Source organism: Mixophyes fleayi, chromosome 8, assembly GCF_038048845.1.
Source record: "Mixophyes fleayi isolate aMixFle1 chromosome 8, aMixFle1.hap1, whole genome shotgun sequence".
Taxonomy (NCBI): Eukaryota; Metazoa; Chordata; class Amphibia; order Anura; family Limnodynastidae; genus Mixophyes; species Mixophyes fleayi.
This window is the reverse complement of record NC_134409.1, coordinates 68,490,459-68,516,627: the sequence shown is the minus strand read 5'-3', so window position 1 is coordinate 68,516,627 and position 26,169 is coordinate 68,490,459. Positions and strand designations below refer to the sequence as shown.

Here is a 26,169-nt window from a genome sequence, read left to right as displayed (position 1 = left end):
GAACAAGGCATAGGACACAAAATAGAGCACAATATTATTCAATAAATCCAGGCATGTAAAGAAGTGACTTTCAGTAAGGTATAAAGTACAATCATAGGAAAAACAAGTGTGAACAGTATTTTGCAGTCAACTATACTATATGGCATAAACAAATGTCAGCAAATGTTCCAGGCATGGCCAAAATGTGATGACAAGTTAGAGCCACCCAACATAACATTCAGATATGCAGATTCAAAAACATGAAATATGAGGGGGGACAACTAACCAATATGGATGAGAGGGAGAGGTATAATGCACAGTAGGAGGCTCTTCCAAATCAGTCTGGGACTTCCATACTATCGGAGGATCTTCCAAAACTAATCTTGTTTCATACCATGTGATATGCTTAAAACATTGGTAAATAAAGCGTTGTGTGGAGTCAGGTAAACTATTAATAACATTTTCCTACATTTTAAAAAGATTTACAGTGTGTAATTCTTTATGTAACAATGCCTTCAGTCAATCCACCCGAAAGATAAAGAATAATTTGGTTTTGAATAAAGATAAAGTAGGAGGTTGGTTATATGTCCATTGATATACACACTTTCTAGCCACTGCTGAATTAATGAGCAACAATTTTCAACCCCCTTTAGATATTTTCAAAGAAGGGTCAGCCATACCAAAAATAGCCCATTCAGGAGAATGTGGGATATAGTTCAGGTGATGGTTGGAGGCATAGATCTGGATTTGTCGCCAAAAGAGTTTCCAACATACAATGTACCAAGGAAGCCCCAGATGAGCCACATTTCAAACATAAATGCTATCAATTCTATGGATATCAGTTTCATTTAATTCCATGACATGTCGACATTGAGGGAAAAGATAACCTCAATGAAAAATATTGAGGAACATCTCTCTTAACGAGCTAACTAATATTGTGGAGCATGATTAATATAATGTTTCAAAGGAGTTGTTTAATCGAGGTATCTGGAAAGATTGTGAGCCAACAAGAAAGGCCCAATATAATGGTGTTTTCGGTAGAGATGAGCGGGCTCGGATATCTGAAATCCGAGCCCACCCGAAGGTTGCCGATCCGAGCCGGATCCGAGACAGATCCGGGTATTCCCGCCAATTGCAAAACTGAAACCGAGGCTCTGAGTCATAATCCCGCTGTCGGATCTCGCGATACTCGTATTCTATAAATTCCCCGCTAGCCGCCACCATCTTCACTCGGGCATTGATCAGGGTAGAGGGAGGTTGTGTTAGGTGGTCCTCTGTCCTGCTATATCTCGTGCTGTGCTGTGCTCAGTCCAAAAAAAGTTATAAAAAAAAAAATTATAAAAAAAAGAAATTAAAAAAAAATATCCAAAAACAATAGTATAAGTCCATTGGTACTGCTATATTACAAAGTTCACTGATTCAGCAGTATAAGTCCAGTGGTACTGCAATATTACAAAGTTCAGTGATTCTGCAGAATAGACTGGGAATTAGTGGAAATGATTGTTATTGAATGTTATTGAGGTTAATAATAGCGTAGGAGTGAAAATAAACCAAAAAAACTTGATTTTAACACTTTTTAGGTTTTTTTCAAAATAAATCCGAACCAAAACCTTTCGTCAGGTGTTTTGCGCAACAAATCCGAACCCAAAACCTCAAGCAAATCCGAATCCAAAACACAAAACACGAGACACCAAAAGTGGCCGGTGCACATCCCTAGTTTTCGGTCAAGTGGTGTGCAGAGGAGGTTCTAATGTAGGGAAATCGCCTCCCGATTATGTAAGGGTGCAGACAATAAATAATCAAGTGTTGAACGAATCATGGGGGTTAATATATTAGATATCGTAGCAGCATAATTGAGAGCCTGGAGCGACGTGAATCTATGTATCCATGGTAATCCATATTTATCAAAAATTTGCCAATTGTCATCTGTTTGCGTTTTTAAAGGTTCATCAGAGTGAACAGTACAGATACCCAATCCACTCAATTGAAAGAAAGGATAGGAAGCTTTACCGTCATGGAAAGCAGGGTTCTTCAGCAGTGGAAGAAACAATAACTGTCAGCTATTAAGGTTAAATTGTGTTCAAACAGCTTTCCAAGTTGACTTTGTGGACATCAATAGAGGATTTTCTAAAATATCCTGAGGCAATTCAGCTTTGTCTATGTGTAGGAAAGAGACAAGGGGGTATATTTACTAAACTGTGGGTTTCAAAAGTGGAGATGTTGCCTGTAGCAACCAAACAGATTCTAGTTATCATTTATTTAGTACATTCTATAAAATGACAGCTAGAATCTGATTGGTTGCTATAGGCAACATCTGCACCTTTTCAAACCCGCAGTTTAGTAAATATACCCAAAGGTCTAAGTCAAAGCAATCTAAGAGGACATTAGTGTAAGAGGATGTCGAGTGGAGCAAATTTCGAACGATTCGTAGGAAACTAGCATAATTATAAAGTTTTATAATAGGGAGGTTAACGTCGCCATCAGACGGGTTTTGCTGAAGTTGATTAAGGCTAATACACGGCGTTTCTTGTGACAGATAAATTTGTGGCATGTGCCATTAATAAGTGTCTCATCAGTGGGAGTTAAGGTAGTATTTAGAGAGGATAGGTTGTTATGGGTAGTAGGATACAACAGTTTTGGAAAACTAATAACAAATGTGAATAACTAAACCAAAAACCGCTCCAAAAGACAAATGCAGCCCACTCTACCTCAGTGTCACAGCCACAAAACTTAAAAACACAAAAATATGAGAGTGACGGCGCTAACTTCCTTACATAATATTTCAACAAACAAGTGAAATAAACTAAAAAGTGAAACAAATCAAAGTCCAGAAATTGTTCAATCTCCTTCTTGCACAAACTTGATGTTGAAGCTCTTAAATCTGCTTTTTGTAATTTCCTTTTGTTATGATGATGGGGTAAGTAATTATTACTCAAAAAAAACAACCAAAAAGTAGTACAAATATAAACTCAATTGCAACTTATTCACATATCACATATAGATTAAATTTTTGATAATTTGTGAAAAAAGTTAACACACGGCCAAACTGAATAATAATGGGGATACCAGCAGGGTGGGGTGGTGCATGTGACTTGTGCAAGTGAGGATCAGCAACAATGTCAAAGTCTCCTCCTATAATGAGATTTGGGGTGTCATGTTGTAGTAAAAGTTCAGAAAAGTGAACCATTCCATATTAATTTTCACATCTAAAAGGAGCAACATGCAACCAGGGTCAACAAATCGATTAAAGTTGTTGTATTGTAGGTGTCTGCGAAAAGCAATTGTCACCTCACTTTTTTGTGTATGGTGCCCAAATGCATTGTTAATTCATGAGTCACGTAAAGTAATGTCAATGCATTTAGCAGCAATGCTACATTGCGTTTCAGAGATTTATGGTATGTGGAGCCTACGTTGTTTTAATGGGCTATTCAGCCCCCCTACATTCCACGAAACCAAGTGAAGTGTAGGAGGAGAAAGGGTGTGAGCTGTGTGAAACAGAGTGGGAGGTGTAGTCATCGTATACCTATTGGGGTGTGAGAGCTGTCCCAATGGTCATCTTGGACATGGTGGCCCCTGCGGTTTATTGTGTGTTTAATGTGAAGCAGTAGAACTGTGCAGCCGATATCAGTTGAGGAGAGGTAGAACAAAAGATTTTCAATGCCACCCCTGGATCGCTGTTTCAAAAAGTGCCCAAAAACAACGGTGTTAAAACATAACATGGAGAATTAGATGTAAATAAGCGCAACATAGATGTGAAAATGGAAATGCTGATCTAGTATTTCAGTCATGAGGGTTCAAATGTTGAATAAAACTTTTGGCCTTATCTACCTCATCAAAAATGGAAGTAGGTCATGCATAGGTATTCGTTAGATTAGCCGGAACCAAAAGAGCAAAGCATATGTGGTTGTCAAATAGGTATTTGCATAATTGAGTAAACTCTTTACACTTTTTTGATACCTGAAGAGAGAAGTCATGACTGCGAATCAAGACATTATTGTGCTTTCTATAGGCTCTTAAAATGTCTTCCTTGTCATGAAAATGTAAGAATTTGGCAAGGACCGCCCCAGGCCTTTCACCCTCAGCTTCTTGATCAGGGCCTAGCCTGTGAGCTCTCTCTACAACCATAATATAATCAGCTTTTTTGATCCCCAGGGCTTCAGAGAGCTCGTTTTGTAACAAATTAATAACCTCTGGGCCCTAAATTGTTTGAGGGAGCCTAATAATTATTTTTCATCCCATATTTCATCCCAGATAATGTGTAATTTTCAGCAAGATTGTAAGGTAACCGACAATGGAGATAATAATTACATATATAGTATGTTATAACAGTAGGCAGAAAACTTAACCAAAAGAAACCTGTTAAAGTGAAATGGAAGGATCCAGTGCAGCAACTATAAGGACAAGAGTCCATGGGCGATGAGAGAGCACTGTGTTGCAGCAGCAGTCAGTGAAAAGTGGAGACAGGCCCCATAGAAGAATTGCAGCCAAGCAAAGGTGAAGCAGCATCATTGCTGGGCACTGAGTTGTAATAGTAGGTCCAAGAAAATATAAAAATAACCCTGATAAGGGGTATGAGAGTGCAAATTGGGTCCACAGTACAGTGCGGTCCACAACCAAGCAGATGAGCTCAAACAGAGCAATTATATACTTCTTGGTAGCAGCTGGTGGGGGTCCTAAGACTAGAGAAGGACGTTTGCAGGTAATGTGGAATAGGTGATTCTCTGGGTAGAGCAGCACAGGATCAAATAGTACAGGATGATGACTGTTCCACCATATCCTGGACACAAGGTATAGTCACAGTGCCCAGTAAAGGATATCACATATATACAGGGCTCCAAAATTCCACTCATAGGTAATTATCCAGACATATATAGTCAGAGCCACAGAAGCAAAGGAACAGCAGTCCCAGTCGCAAACCAAAAAGGCAATATTGTATTCAGGGAGAGGCAGAAAAGGATCGACTACAGTAAAAGCAACCTCGAGCGGAGCGTTGGGGCAGTCTGCAGGTCCCAGACAAAATAAAAGGCTTACCAAGCTCTGTTGGTGGCCTCAGGGCTCCGTTGGTTGAGCAGGCCACAGAGTAATAGCAGGGCAGACGGAAGGACTGTGTGTTAGGACCGTGCCACTTCAGGCGTCTACGTCGGATGCAGCGCTGGGTCCCAGAAACACTTGCCAGGAAACCTGCCAGAGGGCTTCTATAAGCAGGGAGAAAACAATAACCTGGGCCAGCAGTCGCAACCACAATAAACCACAGGGGCCGGCATGTCCTAGATGGCCGGCCGGCATGGGGCTCGACTCCAGTGGAACATATGGCGGGGAGACAGGCCAGGGAAGGCGCACTTGTCTGCCACTATCTGAAGGCCCCCTCAGACGGTAGCTAGAGGGCTGGCTACAACCCTTCCAAACCAGATGGTGAGGGTTAAGAAGGGGAAAATGGAGTGCTCCATTAATGCATGGCCACCTGGAACATACCACTCACCAGAATTCTGTACATTTATTAATATCTTTTGTGTATCATACATAAATTGACATTGCTTGGTTATTATATTTATAGAATTGGTACTTTCTTACATTTATCGGGTAGAGAAAACTTTTTTCCAATCTCCATTTTCCCCTCCCATGTTTCCCAATCTCTGCTAGAGATTTTTTGATCCATCATGGTCTCCTCTCAATATAACCTGTCCTTAATCCAAACTGTACCTGGAAGCTAGGACGCCAGGTGTCAATGCACCCTAGAAGACTGTGGAATAATATATCCCTTTAATATAAGAATATTAGAAGTCACCTGTAGCCACATCCTATTCTTAATATGGCCAAAAGAAGTTAATATATGCACTTTATTTTCAGGTACTGTCCAAGACTTTATCCCTGAAATTTTTTGTCAAAAATAAATGTCTCTATGTTTAAAAACTGATCAACAAGCCGTATAGAAGATGCAGTTCTCACTATCTGTTGTTATTATCTTGGCTTTGCAAGTTAATAATAAAAAAGAGGATATAAAATGCATTAATATGACATGACTATGTTGAGTGAACGTGTAATGATTGAGATGCTAGTGCACCAAGATCAAATTACATTGCACCATGCATCTTGCCATCAGCAAAGTATCCTTGTATTTTATTTTCAAATGTTGGCAACAATGGTCATTATACTCCTCTGTGTCTTGTGATAACCATATAATTCACATATAACTTACATTGGGAGTACAAGAAACCATATGTTAGTGCATTTATTCAAAGACTGAGCATCCAGATGAATGGGACAAATGTAACTACAGCAACTTGACAACTTCATGACTAAAAGACTATAGAAAACAAACAGTGGAAGTACACTTATAATAAACAAACATGCATGCATAGGGTACCTTGAAAGGGGGACTTGAATCACTTGGTCTTGCTGAGAAATCAAATGAAATAATTAAATCAACTCCTCGCTGTGGTCTTAGGATAAGAGGGTACGGCAGATTGAATGTCAAACCACTGTCTACAATGTGTATTTTCTTGCTTTTCACATCCAGCAGGTCATAAATCTGTACAAATTCATCAGGATCTACAATAAAATTGAAATTACTCATTAATAATAATTATGTATATAACATCTTTCTCCCAATGGAATTTAAAGTGCCCAAACACTTATCATACATGGGTTGGGTACGCTTTAACGATTCTGAAAAATCCGACACAGAGGAGACCTCCAAATTAAATCTGAATTTAGCAAGACCGATTTCAATATAAACAGACTCACCTGAGAACAGACGCTGCAGATCTCTGATTGGACCATCATGGTGACAGTACCTTATTCCGAGTGGACAGGTCTTCGGCAGTAGTTTTACGTCATCGCGACCTCTATGTATGTTAATTTAAAGCGCCAATGTCGGGAACCCCACAGGTCAAGCGTTTAAAGTCTTATATCTATATACATATACATATATATATATATATATATATATATATATATATATATATATATATATACACACACACACACACATATTTATATAGTGCCGGACAGGCAAAGTGTTCAATTAGTTTCCTTAATTTCTCTGTTTAACAAAAGTGGCTGTGGCCAGTTATACCCAAAACCCTAAACTTGTGTGACCTCTGTCTGTCACTATCATCTGCCCCAGGAGATGACACCTGTTACCCTAAAATGGTAAAAATATTTATTTATATGTATATATATATATATATACACATACACACATACCATACTTACCAACTCTTGCAGCCAGCTGTCCGGGAGGGGGCTCCATCTTGGGGGCGGGGCCACATGAATCGTGCCATTAGGCCACGCCCCTGCCAATATTTGCCCGTTTCAGCCTATCGGTGGGTGGGGGCGGGCCAGGATGACACATTTAGCCCCGCCCCCACCCGCTTCACAAACTAAGTGAGCTGGACCCGGGATATTGTCCTGCTCTCCCGGGAGAACTCCCAAAAATTCGGGAGTCTCCCGACATCTCGGGAGAGTAGGCAACTATGATATATACATATATATATATATATATATATATATATATATATATATATATATATATATATATATATATATATATTTATTACTACCTCTGGCTGTTGGCAGGTTCAACATTGATAGACTGACTACATCCCGTTTAGTAAAAAATAGATATACAACGATTCTCTCTTAATGTACACGTTGGCTAATTACCTGTGAGGGAAAATTGGCACCACATTTCTACCACAAACTATCAATAAAACTAGTAGCAAACTAGTTAAGCTTAACTGTCAGACTCTGCCTGTATATCCTGTGTGCCTTCTGTTGTATGCCCCATCTACACAAGGAGATGATGGTAATATCATTTGACATATTCCCTCACAATTATGTAAATATATTTATTGTGGAATTCTTGCCACTGATCAACACAAAATACTCGGCAATGTCAAACAATAACAAACAATAATGCTAACATTTTTTTTAAATTAAAAATAAAATAAAGGCAAACTATAATTAATTACATAAGTATTGGCACTTTAAGATACATCTAAATAAACTGTAGTTCAATCAGTTGTCTCCAGAGTTCACATAATTAATGGATTTGTGTACAATTATATTGTTTCAATTGACTGCACAATAAATGTACGTATGTGTGAGTGCCCACAGTTAGTTAGAGCATTTGCAAACAAGAGCTTCATCATAAAGAAAAAAGACATTGAATGTAAATTGAATAAAAAGTTACTGAAAAGCACCAATTATGGGAAATATATAAGAAAATTTTCTCTGAATACTTTCACAACCATCATAATGAAATGGAGAGAATATGGCACAACAATAAATTTATGTAGAAAAAAAATATAACCCAGTACTGAGCAGTGAAAAAATGTTATTACCAAGAGGCGTATATCAACATTGAAATAGTTATAGTCTTGCGTGGCAAACATGGGAGAAACTGGAAATGCAAAATAATGAAATAATTTGCACACCTTGCATTGTGACATGGTTTGCCCAGGATCAAATTTACTCCTTTTTTTTGCCTCAAACTTCTTAATGACTCATGCCCACCAAAAGAAAGAAAGATCTATATGTATGTTTCAGGGTTCAGAAAAATTGTCAAAATAAGGACAAAGGAAATTGATGTTCACCAAAGGTCCCACCATTCAACCTGCAACAAAAGCCGAATAAATATTAAAACAGTGTCTAGGTGCAAAGCTGGGAGAGATTTACCCAAATAGACCCAAAGCTGCATTTACAGCTATTGTTGCTTTTATCAAGTGATTTCATTATTTATTGCCTGTTTTTTTCTTTTTTGTAGGGAACAAAAAGATTTAGTTGTTTGTATTATTTGACATTACAAAATATAATGGTCAGTGGTAAGAATTCCAGAATAAATGCATTTTGATTCCATTATGTAGGAAAAAAAAAAGTTAAAAATGTCAAAGGGGATGAATACCTTTTATAGCCACTGTAAGTCATGTCCTTTATTGAGTACAGATGACTTGTTTAATATTATTATCATCTTTTATTTATAAATCACTGACATACTACTGAGCTCTGTACATTGAAGGGATCCTGGCATAAAATATTACATACAATGAGATGAAAAAAAAGGTAAAGCTGGCCCTGCCCAAATGAGCTTGCAATCTAAGAGGTTTGGGGAACACCTGATGCATAAGGAAGTGCAGTAACGATTGTAGCAGCTGGACGATCATAATGATCAGTGACAGCTGTTCTAGCTACACACACCTCAGAGGTATGTTTTTGAAAAAACGTATCTGCATAAAATGTGTACACATTCAATCGCTGAACAACACAGGCTCTCTGTATTGTTTTTAAATATTGGCAAATATGTCTAAAGATTCCCCCTTTACTTACTTTCTCAATTGCTAACAGTTAAAATCTGTCAAAGTAAATATATTTATATGCATATTGGATAATGTTACGAAGTGATCCTTGAACATGAACTTTTATTTTACATGGATTTTGTATTTTTAAGCTCACAATAGTAAGCAGAATTATGCACTGATAAAAAAGTCTGCAAATGTTTTCACGATCTAATGTGGGAGAAGGAAAGGAAAAACGCTGATGGAAAAATAATAAAAAATAAGATCACAAAATTTAGGGAGGAAGGAGTAGTTTTAACCTACAGTCATAGCATGAAAAGGAAAACAGTTTTCTTGTGATCCTGCTAAGGTTCACTGCTGAAATCTGATCTAGGATTGGTATGCAGGCTTGCTGCTCTGGAAATAAATGAAGGGTCCATCTATTTGAAAGGAATGGAATTAATGGCATGAAATGATAATAATATTTGTATTTAAGAAAGGAGTGAAACCACTTAAATCCTAGCAATATAACAATGTTCCTTTTTCTTTACAGGTACAGATATCTCCTTAATATGTATTCTATTAAAACACTTACAGTGCATTGTAAAAGTTCAAACTACCAAAGAAAAACTGTGCGGATACCAGGGTAATGGGTCAGCCTGACGTGGGTTAAACAAATCACCTGGGAAAATAGTGGGTGAAAGATGCCCCATTTTTAAAATTAGTATATATTAAACATACAGCACACAAAATAATAGAAAATATGCAACAACAGCAGGGCGATCACCACACTGCAAATTACACACTCTTATACCTCACCTTGTCTTTGTCTTAATTTTCTGTTGCTGAGTTTAATCGACCTAGACTGTAACGTATAAACTTAAACTTAGCCTATGTAATGATCATCATTGTCTGCCCTTAACTAGGTTTGTGACTCCTTCTGTTCTATTTGTCACATGCTATTATTTTGGATTGTACCTGACTATTGTGCGTTTTCATTCTGTTACCATTGTCATCTGGTATTTTATCTGTTTTGATTCAGGGTACTAGTGTTCAGTCTATTGTTTGTATACAGCATTTTAGAATTATGAACCCATACTATTGTACCAAGACCTGGGGGCAACTGAATAAGGATGAGCACGTATAGCTCTATGGGAAATAGGGGCCGCTATAGGTTAAGACCGGAACATATGTTCCATAGGGTAATTAAATAACTGTCATACATTGCACTCTCGCATTGTGTGCCAAAAAAAATTGATAGTGTGTCTTGGCTTTTTATGTTGGAAACACTGCAACAACATTATAATATGGTTTTTGCATTGACAACTAAAACCCTGGCCTCTAGAATTAGGCTGAGATACTGGGGGATTGAGGTTAAGAGTCGCCAATACAAAATCACTGTCTTTGCCGACTATGTCCAGCTGACATTAACTAAACCCATGAATACCCTCCTTGACCTTTTTGAGGAAATATATCTCAAAAGGGCCCCAAACCTGTACAAGATTAACAACCACACATAGGAGGCTCTTCCACAACACTAAAAACAGCTTTGACAGCTGCATTATGACTTTGTAAGGGTAACATTCACCAAAACATCTGAGCAACTGTATAAAGCTAATTTACAACCACAGATACAGAAGACCTGGCAAGATGTTTTACATTTCTTGGGTGGGTAGAAAGTATGTACCCAAGATGAATCTACTCCAATGTTTTCTATACTTGTTTTAAATTTTCCTGTCATTGTCCCTGACTATATTCTCACCTCTCTAGAGTCAAGTTGCAAAAAACTTGCAAAAAACCCAGACTAAGAAAGATGTAGTCCCATGGATATTTATAATACTCAATTTCACTATCAGGATCACCTTAAAAAGGCTATACTCCTTTAACATCCCTTTGATTCATTTATCTCCAAGTTTTCCTTACACTATCCTGCCTTAAAAGGTCCCACTTAATACACAACTCTCCCCCTACATAGCAACACCCCCTCCATTTTTTGTCTTTCCGGGATAAAGAGTAAAAATGTCTGCTAGCAACCAATTTGGTAAAATATTATATGCAACGGAAATGTGCACAATCTTGTTATTGCTATGTCAAGTGACTCCAAATAGGCTCCACTGCAGATGGTAGTATTAGGTAGTGAATAAAGTCAGAGGTAAAAAAGTGTCTCAGACACATAGCGATTAATATTTTCTCTTAGTTTTGAGTAATTACATATTTGCCTGAATTGCATAAGACTTGCATTCTTCCCGTTTAATTCACTCAAGTCAATCTATGACAAAAGATGAAACAAATGTAATAACACAGTTATTTTGTACAAATGTTTTCTATATTAAGATTGAAAGAAAAAATCTAAAAGAAACAAAGAAAAATTGAGCTCCACCATAAATTAATTTTGTATTAAAAAGAGGTTTTGTTAACTGTTTGTATTACATGTGCTTCTTTGATTATATTGATATGTATGTACCTCCTTTCACTCAACCCATCCCCATAACCCTCCATCCCCTTCCCCAATTTTTTTGCTTTCTGTACCCCTTGCATGAAACCCTTAATAAAAACTATTGTTGGAAGAAAAAGAGGTTTTGTTTCAAATTGAAACTTGTGTATTATGACGAATGATGTATGCCCTACTTTAAAGTAAAAAAGGATATGCAAAATCACTTTGGCGCTTTAGGTCTTGCGTTCCTAAATGTTCAAAGGAATCCCATGATGGCTCCTAATATCCTTATATCTTACAGTATGGGTTACATTACTTTCCTTGGATATAAAATAAATACATAAATGAGAAACAAAAAAGAAACAAAATGTTCATAGTTTACAGGATGATATCCATTATTGTCCAAACACCCATGCAAATTAAGATTTACCCAAAGACCAAAATCATAATAAATACCTGCAATGGCAGTATCCAGCTCATCCTCATCCACAGATTCTTGGGTACTGAATTTTGAGAAGGGTGACAAAGGATATGATGCATTTAGGTTTAAACCCAGCATGAAGTTATGTACTTTGCCAGCTCTTCCTTCACGTGTGCTGAAAAGGGTGCTGTCACTAACTAGAGCCATCAACATGCGCTGCACCCAACTGGCTTGATTGTTTCTTTGAAATTCTTCTTCGGCTTCAGAATTTTCACTGCCTAAATGAGATAAAGACTGTTAGTAATACATAGCATTGTATAATAACCACTTGGGGTAAATGTATCAATCTGCGGTTTTTGCAAGTCTCCCATAACCGGCAACTTTGCAGGGCAGATTTCAAACAACAAATCTTTAAAGGCAAAATTTGCCTTTGTTCAAAGGAATCCTTTGAACAAAGGGGATTAAATATATCAAAATAGCAGATTGATACATTTAATCCCCGTTTTTGAGATAGCAAATGCTCATAATATCAACCCACTTGAGTGTTAGCATATCCAGGGTTTTTATTTTAATTTTTAAACACAGATCAAGGTGATGGGTTCAGTCGAAAACAGTGCAGCTATAATACGGTGCTGGTCAGGGCTGGGACATACCAGAATTAACTGAGGAAAGCAGACAGCTTTTTCCCAATAAACTTAACTGCCCATGAGAGTTCATTGAACTTTAATGAATTGCTATTGGCTTCTAGAGTTCACTGAAAAAAAGCAGATAAAAGTAATGCCTGCTTCTCAACAATGAACTTCTGTAGCCAATCAGTTTTCACTAAACTTCAACAAAGTGAAATTGGTTTCTATAGTTCACTGTGTAAAAATCAGCATAAACATTAAGGAGTGAAGATCTGCTTGGTGGGAGAAGGGATGAGTGCATAATTTCAGATGGGGCATTTGTATATGGAACAGCAGAGGGGAGAGCTGCATTTCTATACTGGGCATTACATGGAGTTTTGCATTTATAAACCAGGCATCAGATGAGGCACTGCACTACTAGATATCAGAGAGGGACTCTGAATTGTATAACGGACATCAAAGAGGATCTACATTTGTATACTAAACATCACATGTTGTACATAAATATTGTTCTGAATTTGTAAAGCGGTAATCACATGGGGCATGCATTTGTACAAAAGGGACATGTGTTTGGGCTCTGTATCTGTATACTGGACATCATATAGAGCCTTTGCTGCTGTATACAGGACAAAAGATGGAGAGTCTGCATAGATAGTTGACATCAGATGGAGAGTCTAAATCTATATACTACACATAAGATGGAGACTCTGCATCTGAATACTGGACATCAGATGGGGACTGTGCATGTGCATACCGGACATTGTCATAATACTAGAATATTGCTTAGATTGAGTAAATGCCATATTCTACTGCTAGGATATTGCTGTGATTGAGTAAATGCTGAGATAGCTATGATAGTGATTGATAGATTGAGTCTGAGATTATAATACTGAGATCATACTGATCAACATGGGAATTATACACATACACGTGGACATAGGAGTTGTATGACACACAGAAATGTATCAGTAATGGAAGCTAATGTAATATATCATGTATCTATGTTGAACTGTTATAAGTACAGTGTTCTTATAATGGACATAAGAGAGGGCTTAGCATTTTTATATTAGAAATCAGAAAGGAATCTACAATTGTATACTGGCCATCAGACTGGGGCTGTACATTTGTATTCTGAACACATGGTGTTTCTGTATTTGCATAATGGAAACACAATGTATCTCTGCATTTATATACTAGATATTATAGAGGGAGCTTGTAATTATATACTAGTGATCTGAGTGGTATCAGCATTTTTACATTTGACATCAGACATTTATATACTACATTTATATTCTGGTGATCAAATTGGCCTGTAAATTCCTATACTAGATTTCAGAGGGGGTTCTACATAGCTATAGTGTACATAAAATGGAGATGTGCATTTTCATACTGGCAATGTGTATCTGTATATTTGACATTAGGGGGAGGGGGCTCTGTATTTGTAGACATCTAAAATGACTCTGGAGTTGTATATTGTACATTAGAGGGAACTCTGCATTTGTATACTAGATGTCTGGTGTAGAGGGGAGGTGGCATGTATATGGTTATCAGATGGAGCACTACAGATGGATCTATGTAGAATACCAAATGGAGTACTGCCTACTGACTCTCAGACGGGGCATAGTAAACTGGTCAGAATGGACTACGTTATATACAATTAGGGCTTGTATTCAATTAGTGCTATTTGATAATTTTTAGAAATGTTACCCACAAACACTACAGGTAAAATGCACTTACATTTTTTTTCAAGCATTTTTCATTTATGTAATTCATCCCATCTAAAACCTGCCTATAATATTAGAACCAAAGCTAGATTTCTTAATGTAGGTAAGGTACAATAATATATATATACATTAATTGTAATAGAAAAATGTTGGAAAATGGAAAACAAAACAAAGATCATTGAAAAGACAATTAAGAAGAAAAATAAAACTAAATAGGATTATAATTAAACAATGTTATGGATGACTCGTGAAAGATACATATAGTAAAGGAACTTTAGATGCCACTGACAGAGGCAAAAGTGATAATATTAAGATAAGTACACTAGTAGGGAAAAAACACAGAGTGGGACAATCATAAATCCATATTCAAAAGAATCAGATTTTTACCTTTTGGTTCTTGCTGTTCATCATCACTGTCTGAATTATCTGTGGTTGCTATGTGCTTTGGTTTTATGTTTTCTAAGAAAAAGAGAAATATCAATCTTATTTCCATGTAACTAATATATTCAGATCCTATAACTATTCCCAAAACTAGAATTTAAACTTCTAAAAGGCAACAGCAATATTATAACAAGTAGCGGATTCTCTATAAACCAAATTTCAGTAAGGTAGTCTACTAAAATAAATAGTTTTTCCAATACTCTAGCATTCTTACATTCATTGTGGCCGTCTTGTAAAACTTAAATGAAGTTTGACAGGAACATATATAAAATGTCTGTCAAGATGACAGCAAGCAGGTCTTTCTCTTGTCATGGTGCTGGTACCAGAATAAATACAGCATCAAATACATCTTTAAGCAAATCCGAGGCCACAGGTACATCATGACAGAGATTAAGAGTAAAATGTGATAAACCTGAGAAAAGAATTACCCCAGAATGGCTGTTAGAGAGGAGATCTTAGTCAGGGAGAAAATTCTGCATTACATCAGACTACAACGATATGATTGAGAAACACAGCATCTGATTGCGTGAACCCAGAGACATCCAGCTGGGAGCAGTGAGGAATATACATTGAACGGGCTAAGAAAGCCCTAGCAAGTGAATGTCAGAATCAAAACAAGTGAAGTTATACCCCTGCTGAGAAGGGGTGAGTAGGGCTGAGAGAACACTAGCAAGACTACTGCCAGAACTGAGTGAGTAATGTCACACCCGCAAAGTGGTGGCATTCGTTTAACTGACGGTATTTACACCGACAACGAGGAGACCTGCAAAAACAACCAAAACCAATAACTGTAAAAACGACAACAACATAATACAGACTCACCTGGAAAATGACAAGGCAGATTTGCGAAGAGAGCGGCATGCTGACAGCTAGAAGTTCCCATGACAGAGCTGGCCGGCACTTCATGATGACGTCACTTTAAAGAACAACATAGAGGAATGTGCATTCAAAGTGCCAATGTGAGGACCCCACAACTGCACACTTTAGTTTGTGTTACATTAAAGTGTGTAGTTGTGGGTCCTCACATTGCTTTGTCATTTTTCATGTAAGTCTGTATTATCTTGTTGTCGTTTTTAGTTATCGTTTTTTTTTACAGGTCTCCTCCTTGTCGGTGTAAATACCATCGGGTAAACGTACCCAACCCCCACAGAGGAGGGGTGAATTGCGGCCAATAGTGCACTGTAGACTGTGCCAGAGCCAAGTGGGTTATGTTACCCACCACAAAGAAGGGGTCAGTGAAACACTGCTGAGATGTGCACTGAGGCGCTACTTTAACTGTGACTGTCCTATTAACATATCCATGTGACAGTTAAGATCCGTACAGGAGAGGAAAAAGAGCTGTATATATTGGATATATTATTGCAACCGTTCAAGAATGTACTGGTGGGAAGGAGGAGTGTAAATGAAGAGTTTCTATTTTGCAATATAGAGATTGTCTGGTGCCCAACACAACACTTGTAAAGCCCTCATGTGCGGGAAACCCTCTGGTCACTTATGCACCCAACAGCTAGCCAGGGCAGAGAGGAGTGTGGGTGAGTAGGTGCATTACCCACCTATGCACCCCAGGACCACACACAGTAATACAAACACATTGAAGATAAAGGGATTATCTTGAAGTGGACAATACAATATTAACACGTGTCTTACCTTGCTCTGTTTTAAAACTTCAACCTCTTTAGAGAGTTGGCATCAGAATATACTTTAAAAAGTTTTTGTAAAAGCAGTATACTTATGGTTTACCACTTCATAGGCCTCACATTTGCATAACTGACTTACTTCCAGGCTGTATGCTATACAAGGGAAATGTTTGTGCACCTTCATAGCTTAAATTTAAAATAATGGAGAAGAAAACTCAGTGGTCACTTTATTAGGTACACCTTTCCAGTACTGGGTGTAACCCACCTTTGCCCCAGAACAGCCTGAATTCTTTGTGGCAAGGATGCATGAGCAACGTGCTTAAAGAATTTAAAATTCTGGTCCATCTTGACATGATCGCATTATGCAGTTGCTGTAAATTTGTCAGCTACGCATTCATGATGCAAATCTCCCTTTCCACCACATCCCAAAGGTGCTATATTGGATTGAGGTCTGGTAACAGCGGAGGACTTTGGAGTACAATGAAAACATTTGTGAAACCAGCTTCAGATGACATGTCATTTGTGACATGGTTCATTAACCTGCTGAAAGTAGTATTCAGATGGTGGGTAGACTGTTGCCATAAAGCAGAGCCGTAACAAGGGCTGTGTGGCCCGCCCAGGGCGCAAAGCCAAGGGGGTGCCACGGCCGCACTTACTGTGAAGATAGATATGTCCCCCTAGCAAAATCGCCCCTCTCCCCCATATCTCTATACAATTGGCCGCATGCTGCCTGTTCCTGTATAGAGGCAGCATGCGACCACTCTGATTATACAGGGGGCGTGGCCTCTTCATGTGCACACTGCACAGGCCCGCCCCCTGACCTCTCTGCTCCTGGTCACATGATTCAGGTTCCGGCAACGATTCCCCTGCTGCCTGCGGTCGGTAGGTTTCCACCCCTCACTTCTCACCGTGTTTCTGTCTGCCTGTCTCTATCTCTCACCCCCTGTCTCTTCTCCCCTCTTGTGTTTTCCTGCTATTTTGTATGTGTGGCTCTGCCTCCCCTTTTTCTGTGTCTGTGCATCTTTGTGTCTGTCTGTCTCTTTCTTACCCCACTTTGTGACTGTCTTTAATTTTGTTGAACTCTGTGTGTCCCCCAGCCCTGTCTTTTCTCCCCTGTTGTGTTTTCCTTTGTCTGCTATTTTGTATGTGTTGCTCGCCCCCCCCCCCCTTGTATGTCTGTGCATCTCTGTCTTCTCTGTATCTGTCTGTCTTTTTCTTACCCCACTTTGTGACTGTCTTTAATTTTGTTGAACTCTGTGTGTCCCCCGCCCTGTCTCTTCTCCCCTCGTGTGTTTTCCTCTATGTATGTGTGGTTCTGCTCCCCCCCTTTCTGTGTCTGTACATCTCTGTGTCTGTCTCTTTCTTACCCCCACTTTGTGTCTGTCTTTAATTTTGTTGAACTCTGTGTCCCCTGTTGTGTTTTCCTCTCTGTCTGCAGTTTTGTATGTGTGTCTTTGAATCTGTCTTATCTGTCTGTACATCTCTTACCGCCACTTTGTGTCTGTCTTTAATTTTGTGCAACTCTGTCTCCCCCTGTGTTTCTTTGCCCACCCTTTGTTTTATCTATCTCCCCACCTTCTACCATTTGCCCCAACACCCACTTTTTACCCGTGCCCCTCACAGCTACCCCTTCTTCTCCCCTCTTACCTTCCTCCTCTTCTGCTGATGTTGCATATGGCAGGTAAGCACAATCTTCTTATTTTAATCATCATTTTGTACATTATGTGGCAAATTCAATTACCCGCGATAAACATCGTGGCTGTGCATTTTTACCGTTACTACGGTAAATTTTCAGCTGCCTTTTCCTTACACCTCAATGGGGGCGTGAGAAAAAATTAGCAGATATTTCTTGTAAAAATTCTGCGGCCACAATGTTCTGAACAACATGGTGGCTAAATGAATTTACATAGCATATTTACTTTGTATAGCGATACAAGCTTCCCACATGAATGGACTACACTCTCCCCTGCACTGCTCCAGAGAAGCTACAGAGGAGAAGCAGAGAGGACAGAATACCAGCTGCAAGGTAAGTGGGTCTTCAGTCAATGACTTTTATAGGTGCCTCTGGCTCTTCAGTGTTGTGGAACTACAAAGCACAGCATGCCCTACCAGAGGGCAAGCTGGAACTTGTCGTTCGACAAAAGCTGAAGAACCATAGTTAACACTGTATCCAGCCAGCCACATAATACACTTGTGGAACTGTCATCACAGAGATGAGCCACTGGTTGTGCAGGCTTGTTTTGTGATTGCTAACATTATTTGTTGTTAGAAAGTTTTTTGTAATTTTCTTGTTTTGTTTTTATTTATTATACAAATTGGGTTTGTAACTAGGGCAGTGTGAGCTCCCAGGGCGCAATGCTGAGCTTTCGTCACGGCTGGGAGAGACCACCTATACCTACCAAGGTAAGGGGGGGGGGGGAAGGGGGCGCCAGTGCTCTTTCTCGCCCAGGGCACTAAAATTCCTAGTTACGGCTCTGCCATAAAGAGATGCACATGGTCAACAACAATACTCCGGTAGGCTATTGCAAGAAACCATTCACTACATCATTACACCACCACCAACAACTTGCATCGTCGACACATTTGATCCATGGATTCATGCTGTTTAATGCAAATTTTGACCCTACCATATGCATATTGCAGCACAGACCAAGCAATATTTTTCCAATCTTCAACTGTTCAGTTTTGGTGAGCCTGTGCCCAGTGAAGCCTCGGTTTCTTCTTCTTTTTTGACAGGAGTGGAACCCAGTGTGGCCTTCTGCCTTAGCCTATCCACTTCAATGTTCAACGGGCTGAGACACCATCTGCCTCTAAACCTTATAATAAGAAATTTCTGAACTGTTTACATTTGGATAAAGAATTCATCATTCTACCCCATATTATGGACCTTGTTTTCTAGTGAAACCTGAAGATTGGTCAACATTGGGATTTTGCAATCCAAAAACCTTGGAGTCCGTAGTGAGTAGATATAAACTCAGATTTTTTAACAAAAAATTTTAAGGACTTCAGTGTGAAACAGAGAGACGAGACATATCTATGTTATCAATCTTAGTTTAACACACTCCTTCTTCTATCATCAAGTTGTAGAGTGCTGATGACAAATTTACTGATTTGCAGATCAGTATTGCAACACCACCCATCTACCAGTCTACCCATCATTCTTAAAGTAAGCAGAGCACTCCAAGCTAGGCTTGTCTCCTGCAAATATAGAGTATCAAGTGCATATTGTTTTACAAACACCAGCATTCTCATTAGTTTTTCCCCCAGCCCTCTTGCATTACATGTCATAATATATACCAATTTACTACATACACTTCCTGAAAACTACATAAATGTAGTTGGAACACAAACATAAACATAGCCCAACAACCCTCAACCCTCCCTGCACCCTTCCCAAAAATACATCAGTGGCTGCTTAGTTCCACAAACTAGTGAAACAAGGCAACACATCCACTGCACAATCCAAATTAGTAACTGCAGTCTCTAAGATGTTAACACAGTCCATTAGAAGGAGATGACTTGTTCCTTTAGGATAGCGTTAATGTTTTAGAGTCCAGTACTTTCCAACAAGAGAAACTGATTTGCCCTGCAAATAGAACAAGCATCACAAAAAAAAAAAACTGTGTATTTTTTAAAGTAAAGTGAGTGACTACAGCCCAATAGTCAGTTCTCTCACTCAGCAGTCTGTTGTCAAATGCATATTGTCAAATCCACAAAGAGGCAGTTGCAGAAGGTAATGGTGCTTTACCAGCGGTAATTCCTAGGATACAGAATTGTTATACAGAATACATATTGTATCAATATGAAAAATAACATTTTTCTTCTCCAAAAATGAAATGTCTTGCTTCTGAACTGGGCGAGATATATTTAAGTGTTCTTGAAGACAAACAATTCATATACCAGGGTTCTCCGAAGCTTATTGTTGTATCTCATCTTTGCATTCATAAATGGGGGTTATTTTGTTCTCCAAGTGTCCCGCTCTACATCTGACGCGCCTTCCTTCAGGCATTCCTCAATGTAGGTAAAAAGTGAGATGTTTGAGTGTACTTCATTAACTTGTGTATCCAGGATGTCCACTGATAAATTACACATTTGCATTACACAGAACACCTTCTGTAGTGATGGCTCTCTGGTCGGGGAGGGTTGAGAAGTAGCAGTTACTTGCTTACAGCACCCTTTTTCCTGATAGAAGACATGTTGCCATCTTGATGTGGCTTGTGAATTACTATTCCAAGTTCACAGTCCCTTCTCTGTTCCCAGTGGCCTTGGAGCTGGCCGCAAGAGGATACATTGCCATGGGCAATGAAAGGCAATGTAGGATGAGTTAAGTAAGCACCTACCAGACCAAAGCTTTACCTAAATGCATCCACTTACATGAACGGCAGGCCAAGCCCCTATGAATAAACAAATCAGTGTGCAGATAGAGAAATGTGGTAACAGCTCCAGAACAGGAGACAGACAGTATCTACAAAAAAAAAAAAAGCAGCGAAATCAGCTAATATAGTATGGCCTCCGCTACTTTCTAATGTTTGCAGGGGGATGGGACAAATAGTAAATTAGGCAGATTTAGATAACTTTAGTTCTTTCAGGTATATTGTTCTAATTTGTAATCACAGGCACTGACATTTAGGATTCTCCACAAGTGAGTTTACTTGCTGATTAACCAACTGAATAAATGACTATAAAAAGGGTATAAAGAAAGGTAAGTTGATGCCTAGATAATTTTTGATGTTGTACTGGATTTTTTTTTTAGAATTGTTATAATGACTCCTTAAACAAATAAGAAAAAGAAAATTAAATCCATGATGACAATCATCATAATCAATATTTATTTAAATAGCGCCAACAAATTCTGTAGCGCTTGACAATAAGAAAATTAACTTAAATGTAATGTTTATTTAAGATAACTGCACATTTCTCTGAATGACAGTAAAAGAAAAATAATGAATCTGCTTAGGGTTTAAGAAAAGTATATTCTACATGTCTTTAATGAAACTATGTCACAAAAAGAGCTATGTTTACATGTATCTGTCATTAATATAAATGCTAGTTTTATAAATGAGAATCAATGTGGCAAAATACAAATTTCTATGCATATTGCTATGCCACAGCAAACTTGGCGGGATATATCTGCTATCTCATTGCCTGCTCTGTCCATTATTATTGATACTTTCCAGGCGTGAGCAAGTTTCCAGTCACATATCCCACCCCCAAATGTCACACATATTTCTTGCCATTAAGCCACTTCCCTAAGGAATTGTGTTGAGAGAGGATTACCAAACCACAGACTAAAAGGTGATTTTTGGGACGAGATAAAGGGATTATGAAGAAGAATAAAAAGTATACTAAAATGTGGGCTCTGCAAGCAGATTTACTAGCACTACCATAAAATCTACTGTCATAAAATGTATATTAGACAAATAAAAATAAAAATATAGGTTTAGACTCCATTTAATGAAAAAAATGAAGTGTGTTTATTTTAACATAAATCACTGTGGGAGGCTAAAAGAAGAATATCAGTATTTACCATGAGCCTTGTTTATTTTTCTTCAGGCTGCTATTAATAATTTATGATTTTGGCAACCACAGACACATTATGTAGTGAGCGGAGAGGCTTTGGAGATTTTTATTGTTAAAAAAGAACTTGCAATATACACATTATGCAATAACTTGCCAATTTTTGAATACTTGAGCTTTAAAAGTCCATGGGGAAAATGTATCAAGGTCCGATCTTGACAGCGTGTTAAAATTGCGGCAAATCGCGGGTGTTAACCCGCAATTTTAGTGAAAAAAAATTGAAAAGTATCATGCTGCGATTTTGACACTGAACTTCATAATCGCTGGTCATCTCTGGCGATTTGCTGCGATGTAAACACTCCCGTGTTTAGCTAACTCTCCTGTGTTTGGCAAACTCTCCTGTGTTGTAGCAGCGAGTTGTAAACACATCACTGTTACACTGGCCTGTCATACAGCTGTTGGAGCTCCGGCAGCTGTCAAAATGGTAAAGTGGTAAAGAATAGAACAAAGTTAAAAAAAAAAAAAAAAAAAAAAAGCGTGGGGTCCCCCCTTCTATTCCTGCTTAACCCTAGTGCTGCCTGACTACTGCTGGTCCCGTGAAAATCGGGGAAAAAATTTGCGTGGGGTCCCCCGGATTTTCACTTTACCAGCACTAGGCAAACCAGCCAGGGTTGGCGGCACTATAGCAGTGGGACACGCAGCAGGGGTCCCCCTGCCATAATGACTAACCAACCCTAGACTGTTCAGCCCTGGGCTGGATTCCCTAGGGAGTGGGGTCCGCCGAAAAAAATGAGCATCCCCCCCCCCCTCCCTAGAGACCCCCAGCCCAGTGCTGATAGCACTGGGCTCTTCCTACTACCCCTGGGCTGTGGGTAGTAGGGTAATACCGGCGATAAAGTGTAAAAATAACAAACGGACGCCATTTTCTTTTGTGGAACTGCAAGTCCCAGCCAGCCAGGTTGCCCAAAATAGTGTGGGCATGCTGCTGCTTGTATAACTACTAGCACCAGCATACCCACGTCAGCCAGGGAATGTTGGCACTTGGAGAACCAAAAGTGCCAACATGCCCTGACATCCCTGGCTGGCTGGAACCTGTAGTTCCAAAAAAAAAAATGTTAAAAAAAACCACAACACCTTTGTAAACACCACATACATTTAATAAAAATAAAAAACCCACAATAAACACAGTAACCACCCTCATTTACACCACATATATTTATTAAAAATAATAAACCCCAAATACTGATGTCTTCTTTCTGTACCAAATTCTCCTTGCTTGCCCCAGTCCCACATTATTTATACCTTCCAAAAATTCATGCTTGAAAAAGGTCCAAAATAAATTATATATCCAATTGTCCGGCTGAATGGTTACCATTCCAGTAAAAAGCACTGCCCACCCACCTTACAAAATGGCTGCAGGAGACCAATGGGAAGGACCTTTTCTTCACAACGCAAAATATGAGTGGATCTCAGCAAAGCATCAAACCCTAGTCTCATGCAATAAATAAAAAATCAGCCAATACTGCTGAAAAAATTGAAGGTCATGTAGCGAGCTGGTTCGGAAAAATTGGATGCAACATTAATGGTGACGAATCTAATGGGTTGGAGACCCACCATGCAGTGTGACAGAAGCAGGACCAGTTCATCTCTTATTTGACTGTCTCTGTGCTTTCATTTGAGGAGCCTCTCTTCTTAACTATAATACCTGAGGGTAAAGCATCACTATCTGAAATCATTACTTCATTGTAATCTTCCTCTCCCTCACTTACCCTCTTGTTTATATCTTTGGTTTTGATAAATAAATTGAGTTCAGCACTGGAGAGGGTCCGGTGGCAATAAATACAAACGGAGTTAAATTTTTTTTTACTAATAATAAAACAAATATAACCATTATTAATGATTATATATATATATATATATATATATATATATATATATATATAATCATCACATACATATATAGATATATATAGAGGGAGAGATACAAAGATATATAGATATATATGTGTGTGTATATATATATATATATATATATATATATATATATATATATATATATATATATATATATATATATATACACATACACACACACACACATTCTCCTCCAAGACTTACAGCGTAAGTTGTAGGTTACGCTGTAAGTCTTGGAGGAGAAAGCATCCACTTAGGATGACAAGCAGTACTCGGATCGGAGCGCACTTGCATGGGAATTGGTGCAGAATGCCCTCCCCTAGCAGCAGCTGCTCTTGTCGGCTGACTGCTGTTGCCAAAATCCGAAGGACGTCAATGAGGATCAACAATAAGAACTACAGATAAGCCCATTTAATTTAAGTTTTGATGATTACATGCATTTGAGAAGTACGTTGGAGTAGACCAACATTACAGATCTGTTGATATGCGCATGTTCCTATCTACATCTGGTACGTATATAAGAATAATTGTGTTCTTGCTGATTTACATTTTTAGGCGACTATCCCTGCCCCTTTTGTTTACAATACTTCTCCTGGACTTACCATCCGTTATTGGGAATAAGGCAGCCACCCGTACATGAGGAGTGAATCTGCGTTATATTTATGCTTGTTATATATTGACCGGATTATTAAGAAGAGTGTCGAGTGTATAGTCACATTAAATATTATGCACTAAGAGTGGCTACTGCACACCAAAACAGATGTAAACCAGCCATTTACAAACAGTTCTCTTAGTAATTTTTAGCTGCGAAGGATACTTTAACAAATTTATGGTATTTTGTGGTTGCTGAATTCGAAAATTTAATTTTTTCGAATTGGCTCTAGTTCTTGAGATAATGTTTACCCTCAATTAATAGGGAACTTAACCATAACACGTGCATATGGGAATTTACCAGAACATTCTTGAAGGTGAGACATGCAAATATTATAGATGTTCACTCAGAGATCATTCTAAAATACTCCCCCATCTGTATATAAGTAATTGGTCCCCCATCCAGCACTCAGTTGAAAGTTGAGTGGTTCACGTTGTCTACTGTGTTTTTCTTGTTTCCTGCCATGTAATTTATTTGTATACATCAGATGAAATAAAAAAAGTGGCATGGCCTTAAAGAGAAAACATGACTGTAGGTGCAGTGAACATCATTAACAAGCCATTGGTTGACGGGGAAGAAAAATCATTCTTCCACCTCTCCATATTAAGCTGCGACTGTGAAAGGATGGACCACCTATGCCACCCTGTCTGTTGTTGCTGTGAACCGGCTGGGCTTACTTTGCCACCATTCCCTTTCGTTATTACGAATATGCCCCTACTGCCGCAGTGGGAGGGGCCTGCTGCCACCACTGAGCTCCTTCTATGCACTCAGAACCACGTTCCTTCTGTGTAACTGACGTTGCTAGCGTCTCATTGCTGGTGTACCTGGGCTGGTAACTCTGGACCTCTTACTATGGATCCGGGTTGCTGTGAATGGATACCCCCTGGCCTATCACATGGACCAGGGCTGCTGGGTAGCAGGCAGAGCGGTGGTACTGGAAAGGCTTGGGTCCAAACCGCAGAGACAGCTGGAGAACGGATTAGATTTAGGGTCTAAACTGTAGATCACAGGAATACAACGATATTGAAGATGTGTCCAAGAAGGAAGATACCAGTGTGATCAGGTCAGATGAGAATCAGAAGTACGATACATTACATGCTCACACAGCTCATCTTTTTTACAGTTTTGACACAGACTATTTTTAGAATCAGGATGTAACCCCGTTTACCAAAACATTGATTTACATACATTGCAAAGCCACTAATATTTATACTTTGCTATGAAATTCTTAAAAACCTTGCTGTGATTTCCTGGATCTTATTTCAGAGACAGGAGACTCACTAGCAAGTCAAAAGGTCTGACTGGCATGAATACTTCAGACAGTCGCCGAATACACATTTCCACAGAACAACAAAAGGACCCACAACAAGCCACTTCCCCAAATCACAATACACCAAAGGCTTGGTAAACACAGGATTATTGTATCAGATATATACATCAGAAATAGGCATATCCTATAGCAAGGTTAGACAAGAGACGTATTTCTTCCCCTGGTCTCAGAAATAACGATTTTCTATCTCATAATATACACAATATCAAAAAATAAGTG

General features: G+C 38.7%; 1 protein-coding gene across 1 annotated transcript in view; it reads right to left on the bottom strand.

The window, feature by feature from the left end:
• Positions 1 to 26,169, bottom strand: part of PLA2G4A (phospholipase A2 group IVA) — a 243,623-nt gene that overhangs the window by 31,922 nt on the left and 185,532 nt on the right. Inside the window, exons 13-15 of the mRNA XM_075182675.1 lie at positions 14,847 to 14,918; positions 12,145 to 12,387; positions 6,344 to 6,528 (exon numbers count right to left, since the gene is read on the bottom strand). Coding sequence (XP_075038776.1) covers positions 6,344 to 6,528; positions 12,145 to 12,387; positions 14,847 to 14,918 — 500 coding nt within the window. The remainder of the gene's footprint in view (positions 1 to 6,343; positions 6,529 to 12,144; positions 12,388 to 14,846; positions 14,919 to 26,169) is intronic.